Raw genomic sequence first — 7,417 nt, forward strand, 5'->3', positions numbered from 1 at the left:
GGCGCCTTAGCCGGTTGAGCTATAGGCGCCGAGCCACAAATTAAAATACCCAAGTCTACTTCCCTTTTTGAACAAATATTTCTAAACTTTTTGTTTTTCCTAACAAATAATCACATGTTGTAGAGAGTGGAAACAAAGGCAGTCAAACTATGTCAGAAAATGAGATTTACAGGGAAGAAATGGTGGTACAGAGAGAAATTCGTAACCTAAAGGATCAAAAATAGACTTTCCTTTGTGGCAGTTAAATATTCAGTTGAGTAAAACATTATCCTCTAAGTGATTATTATTTAACATTATCCTCATATCGTGCTCTGTGGTTTGAGCAAATTTAAATTATTTTCATTTTATCGTGATCCAGATGGATTGTGTGTAATTATGTACAATCCCTACACCTTGAGTGTGCTATATCGTAAGTGCTATTTGTGGGTTTAAATGTTTGTGTTACACACAAATTGCAAAAAAGCAAAGTGGCCTCACTTTCTCCTGTTTCCCAGAACTTGACCTTTGCCTGTTTTTCTGGAAGATGTCCATATTCCCTAAGTACTTCTCATTTGAAGAATGAGAACACCATCACTTTTTTACCTGGAAACAATCAGAACCTAAAAGATGTTGAAAAGGCATAAAAGTTACAACCTGAATGAACCTTGAGGACCCTATGCTGAAGGTGAAGTAAGCCAGTCTCAAAAAAGACAAATATCGCAAAATTCTACCTACATGAGGTCAGATTCATAGAGACACAAGTGGTTGCCAGGGGCCGGGAGGAGGTGAGAATGGGAAGTTGTTAATGGATGTAGCGTTTCTGCTTGGGACAATAAAAAAGTTCTGGAGATGGATGGTGCTAATGGGTATGTAACAATGTGAATGTACTTAATACCACTACATTGCAGGTTTAAAATGGTTACACTGGTAACTTTTATGTTATATGTATTTTACCACATATTTTAAAAAATGTATTAACACAAAGGATTAAAGGAACAATTTCAGAATAGCGGAATTTGAAGAAAAAATAGGTATCTGTCCGAGGCATTTTATTTCAGGAATGAATCCCCTTTGGCTAAAAGCCTTTTTTGGTGACTTATTAAAAAGATCTGGGGATGACTCAATTCTTGGAAACCTCTAGAACACACTCTCCGTCAGTGGAGAAGATATTCTCTACACTATCAGTGCTAGAATCTTGAAATAGAATCTTGACATTAGCTGACTTCAAACTCTAACAATAAGGTTCTATATTATAAGACTCTTAATATGCTAAAATTAAAATTGCTAGTAACTGGCTTTTAAATATATCAGAAAACTAGCTGGGTGTGATGGTGGGTACCTGTAGTCCCAGCTACTCAGGAGGCAAGAGGATCTCTCGAGCCCAAGAGTTTGAGGTGGCTGTGAGCTATGATGCCATGGCACTCTACCCAGGGTGACAGAGTGAGACTGTCTCAAAAAATAAAAATTAGACTTGGCGCCCATAGAACATTGGTTACAGCACCAGCCACATACACCGAGGGTGGCGGGTTTGGACCCAGCCTGGGCCAGCTAACCAACAGCTAAATAACTGCAACAAAAAAATAGCTGGGCATTGCGGCGGGCACCTGTAGTCCCAGCTACTTGGGAGGCTGAGGCAAGAGAATCACTTAAGCCCAAGAGTTTGAGGTTGCCATGAGCTGTGACGCCACGGCACTCTACCGAGGGCAACATAGTAAGACTGTCTCAAAAAAATAAAAATTAAAAATATATATACATATATATAAAGGAACATACATTTTATGCCTTGTATCAGGTACCTCTCTCTTAAAGCCCACATTTGTACTGGTTATGGTATTAAATCCATATTTTGAAAGTCCATCAAGAAGTTTTGGGTCCGAATAGTTAATATTCTCCCCTGGAAGAAAAAATAGAGTCATGTAAGTAAAGGCTTCCTGCTGTCACTCTGATGCAGGGGGACAAGAGCAGCACTGTCCTGAATTCACACCGTTTATAATGAGCCAGAGTCATTTTCTCCAATCTAAACTACCCCCAGATGACAAGGCTAAAGGTGGGAACATAGAGTATATACACAAATTAAAGCAGATTCTTTAGCAGAGTATGAGTAGCCAGCTACTTGATCATTAAGTCTTCTGTGGAGGAAGCTGGGCTTCCTTGGGTCCATCATGATTCAGAAGAGTCGAGTGAAACTGTAGCAACAGAATGATCCAGGGAAGGTGGAAGAATGAGAGCTGAAGCTCCTCTCCCGAAATTCCATTATCGAGAATAAAACAACAGGGGACAACCCAAATCAGTCATAATGATAAAGTTTGGGTAAATTCACTATTAGATGAAAACTTAGATAAAAACTTTTAAATGGGAATAAAAAACAAAAGGGACTTATAAAAGACAAACAAGGCTTGGCGCCCGAAACACATTGGTTAGGGGACCAGCCACGTACACCAAGGCTGGAAGGTTTAAGCCTGGCCCAGGCCAGCTAACTTACAATGACAACTGCAAAAAATGGCCAGACATTGTGGCAGGTGCCTATAGTCCCAGCTGCTTGGGAGGCTGAGGCAGAATCGCTTAAGCCCAAGAGTTTGAGGTTGATGTGAGCTGTGATGCCACAGCACTCTACCAAGGACAACATAGTGAAAATTCTGTTTCAAAAAGAAAAAAAAAACCACAAACAAAATAAACTAAAATGGTTAAAAGCAAAAGAATGATTAAAAAAATATATAGGAATCAAAATATCTTTTTAAGAAGTATATAATTCACTGGAAGGAACATAAAATCGTTTTATACTGAGCTGTAAGTCAGAAGAGAGACTTAATAGTCATGAGCTTGAACTTTGTGACATCAGAGAACTGCAACTCAGAGCTCCAGCTGTGCCATTGGTTAGTGTGCGGTACTCACATAAAAAGCTACAACTAAACAGTTAAAGAAAAATGCTTAGAAATATCAACATGAACCCTCATAAATAAGAGTAACAGAATATTTTATGAACTTGGAATCAGAAAAAAAGAATTTGAATGATGTCATTAGTACTTGTCTTATAGGGAATAAATTTTCTTTTCCAATGCCCACGGAGTGCTTACCACTCAAGTTCTCAGAGGTCGGGCACAGTGTCTCACTCCTGTTATCCTAGCATTCTGGGAGGCTGAAGTGGGAAGATCACTTGAACTCAGGAGTTCAGGCCAGCCTGAGCAAAAATGAGACCCTATCTCTACTAAAAAATAAAAAAATTAGCTGGGTGTGGTGGTAGGTGCCTGTAGTCCCAGCTACTCAGGAGTCTGGATCATGAACCCAGGAGTTTGGAGTTGCTGTGATCTAGGCTGAGGCCAGAGCATTGTAGTTGGGGCAACAGAGTGAGAGTCTATCTTAAAAGAAAAGAAAAGAAAAAATGGATATATGTGAAGGGGGTTCTGGTCAAGATGGAGCAGCCCATTCCTTCCAGATTTGCTTCCCTACAACTTAAAATGAAGCATAAGAGGGCTCTCAGAGATGCTGGTCGACTAAGGGCCCAGGGTATGGGCTCCCCAGGTTTTCTTATGGCCTCCCATAACGCCCAGACATGGGCTGTGGAAGCTTCTAACTGGACATCACAGTAGGCACAGACAAAAAAGCTCCAAGATAAGTCTACTCTGCCTTGCAGAGCGGGAGAAAGGATTACCTACCAACAGGAATCATTGGCAATCCTTATCCTGGTCCAGCCAACACCACTGTAGCTGAGCAGACCCTAATCTTTCACTGAGCAGAAGCAGGCATGTACTCAGGTGGTGGTGGTGGCTCAGCAGAGCGTTCCTCTTCCACTGCCCTCCCTGGTGGAAATAGGTGATGCTCTGATTCTCAAGTTAGTGTCAGCAGCATGGCGAGCCTCCAGCCCCGCTTGGCAGCAATTAGAATGAATGAGGTGGTGCAAGGTAGGGCTCATCAGCACTCCACACTCTCCAAGCCCTTAGTGTGGGCAGAGCTCAGTGGGGAAATGAGCCTCCACCCTAGCCCCAGCCCCCACCTAGCAGCAACAAGACAGAAACAGGTGGTGTGAGTCAAGAGAGTTGACATTTCTCTTCTCTCCTTCCCCGGTGCCAGTAAGGCCCAGTGGGGAGCTGAGCCTCTACTATTTGGCATCAGTGAGGGAAAACCACGGGATGGGAGGTAGGACTGTTGACATTCTGCTTCTCTATCTTGCCCTTGGTGTCAGCAGGGCCCAGCAGAGAGTTGAACTCTGAGACAACAATGTCATACAAGTCAGTGCCCCATTTCACCAGGACAGCGTCAGTGGAGCCACAGGGTGACTTCTACTCCATCCGTCGGCAATGCCACAATGGACTGGGTGGCATTCTCGGCCTAGAAGGAGGTTGGACGTACACACGCACCTTGTCCTTCTGTTGCCTCTCATCGGGGAGATAATTACTAAAAAGGAAGCTTAAATAGTATCTGAAGTCTCACAAAGTCCAAAAGGTTCAGGATACAATAAAAAACAATTATTTGTTATACCAAGAACCAGGAAGATTGCAAATCAGATGAGAAGACAATCAACAAATTCCAACGCTGAGATAAATCAGAGGTTGGAGTCATGTGATTAGGATGTTAAAGCAGCTATCGCAAAGATGCTTAAAACAAATTGAAAAAAATCTCAGCAAAGAAATAGAAATTATGTAAAAAAGAATCAGATGAAAGTTATAAATGGAATAATAATATTCCATTATTAACTAATCTAAATAAACTAAATTGGATCAGCTTCATATTAGAACGGTGGTGACAAACGGTAGAATCAGTGAGCTTAGGGACAGATCAGCAGAATTCATCCAATCTGAACAACAGAGAGAAAATACAGTGAAGAAAATGAAGAGAGTTCCAGGGAACTGTGGGATAATGAGTAATAAATTCCTATGACAGGAGTATAGGAGGAAAGGGGAAAAATAGGATTGAAAAAAGCACAAATAAGAAATAATGCCTGAAATGCCCTCAATTTGGAGAAAGATGGAAATCTACAGTGTTAAGAGGCTGAGAAATCCTCAAATGGAATAAACTGAAGAAATTCATGTCAAGATGCATTATAATTCAACTTCTGAAAACTGAAGACCAAGAAAAACTCATGTAAGCAACCAGAGAGGAATAACATGATATCTGCAGAGGGACCCCAAGCTGAATGACCAGGGATCTCTTCCCTGAAACCACGGAAGAGGGAAAGAAGTTACAAAACATTCTCAAGTCCAGTCAGAAGAGAACTGCCAACAGCAAATTCTATATCCAGCAAAAACACCCTTCAGGGATTACAGGAAAATAAAGACACTTTTATTTTATTATTATTATTTTGAGACAGAGCCTTAAGCTGTTGCCCTTGGTAGAGTGCTGTGGCATCACAGCTGACAGCAATCTCCAACTCCTGGGCTCAAGTGATTCTCCTGCCTCTGCCTCCCAAGTAGCTGGGACTACAGGCACCTGCCACAGAGCCTGGCTATTTTTTGTTTGCAGCTGTCATTGTTGTTTGGCGGGTATGGGCTGTATTCAAACCTGAACCCACCAGCTCAGGTGTATGTGGCTGGTGCCATAGCTGCTTGAGCCACAGGCACCAAACCTAAAGATACTTTTATTTTTTATTTTTATTTTTTGAGACAGAGCCTCAAGCTGTCGCCTTGGGTAGAGTGCTGTGGCATCACACAGCTCACCACAATCTCCAACTCCTGGGCTCAAGCAAATCTCCTGCCTCCACCTCCCAAGTAGGTGGGACCACAGGCGCCCACCATGGAGTCTGGCTATTTTTTGTTTGCAGCCATCATGGTTGTTTGGCGGGCCCAGGCTGGATTTGATCCCGCCAGCTCAGGTGTACGTGGCTGGCACTTTAGCCGCTTGAGCCACAGGGGCCAAGCCTAAAGATACTTTTAGATGAAAAAAATGTCAATACTTTGTGAATAGCAAACCTATCCTTAAAGAGTAAGAAAAGGAAGTTCTCTAAACAGAAAGGAAATGACAACAGAAGCCTTGGAACTTCACAGAGGGAAAAAAGAATATCCAAATGAGTAAAAAATAGGAGTAAATAGAGACTAACCTTCTCGTAAGATTCTTAAGTCTTACTTGGTAGTTGAAGCAAATATTCTAACATCATCTGATGTGGTAATATAGAGAGAGGAAATACTAAAGATAATCATATTTTAAAATTGGGGAGGTTCAGGTGGCACCTGTGGCTCAAAGGAGTAGGGCACAGGCCCTATATGCCGGAGGTGGCGGGTTCAAACCCAGCCCCGGCCAAAAACTGCAAATAAATAAATAAAGGAAAAAAAATTGGGGAGGTTCAGGGACTTTACTTTTTACTCTTCAAGTGTCAAAACATCAACATAAGGAGACTAAAAAGTATAATGTGTAATGCATACCCAGAACAACTGCTAATAAAACTACACAAAACAATATATTCAAAAATACCACAAATAAATCAAGATGGAATTCTGGCAACTAAGTAATGCACAGGAAGGTAAGAAACAGAGAAATGAGAGAGAAGAAAGATACAAATCCCTCTCAAATAATCAAATAGTCAACTTAAGCCCTAACATATGAGTTAAATGCAAATGACCTAAATACCAATTAAAGACGTAGAATAGCTGAGGGAAGAAATATAATCCAACAATATGCTGCCTATAGGAAATTCACTTCACACTCTGGGAGGCCAAGACAGGTGGATTGCCTGAGTTCAGGAGTTCAAAACCAGCCTGAGCAAGAGTGAGACTCCCGTCTCTAAAAAAAAATAGCCGGGTGTTGTGGCAGGCGCCTGTAGTCCCAGCTACTAAGGAGGCTAAGGCAAGAGGATCACTTGAACCCAGGAGTTTGAAGTTGCTGTAAGCTGTGAAGCCACAGCAGTCTACCCAGAGTGACAGAGACCTTGTCTTCTCTCCCCCCCAAGAAAAAGAATAAAAGAAAGAAAGAAAAGAAAAAGAAACTCACTTCAATGCAACATAGGTAGATTGAAAGTGAGAGGTTGGAAACATCTATCAAAAAAGCAGGAGAGGTTACATTAATAACATAAAACAGACTTCAGAGGAGATTACTAAAGACAGAGAGAGACATTACATAATGATAAGAGGCTCAATCCACTAGTGAGACATAATGGTCCTCCATGTAAATACACTTGACCCTGGGACAGCATGGATTTGAACTGCACAGGCTCACTCGTACTCTGAATTTCTTCTGCCTCTGCCACCACAGACAGCAAGACCAATCCCTCCTCTCCCCACACCTCTTCAGTCTACTCAGCGTGAAGATAACAAAGATGAAGACCTTCACGATGATCCACTTCCACTTAATGAGTAGAAATACGTTTGTTTCTTCCTTGTGATTTTCCTAGTAACATATTCTTTTCTCCAGCTTACTTTAAGGATTCAGCATATAGGCTCGGCGCCTGTGGCTTAAGCAGCTAAGGCGCCAGCCACATACACCTAAGGTGGCGGGTTCGAATCCCCAGCCC

At 41.9% G+C, this 7,417-nt stretch overlaps 1 protein-coding gene across 1 annotated transcript in view; it reads right to left on the reverse strand.

Moving 5' to 3' along the window:
- The window catches only part of GALNTL5 (polypeptide N-acetylgalactosaminyltransferase like 5), a 45,825-nt gene that overhangs the window by 31,316 nt on the left and 7,092 nt on the right, over positions 1 to 7,417 (reverse strand). Inside the window, exon 3 of the mRNA XM_023514460.1 lies at positions 1,753 to 1,873. Coding sequence (XP_023370228.1) covers positions 1,753 to 1,873 — 121 coding nt within the window. The remainder of the gene's footprint in view (positions 1 to 1,752; positions 1,874 to 7,417) is intronic.

Source organism: Otolemur garnettii, unplaced genomic scaffold, assembly GCF_000181295.1.
Source record: "Otolemur garnettii isolate 467f Iridium unplaced genomic scaffold, OtoGar3 scaffold00053, whole genome shotgun sequence".
Lineage (NCBI taxonomy): Eukaryota > Metazoa > Chordata > Mammalia > Primates > Galagidae > Otolemur > Otolemur garnettii.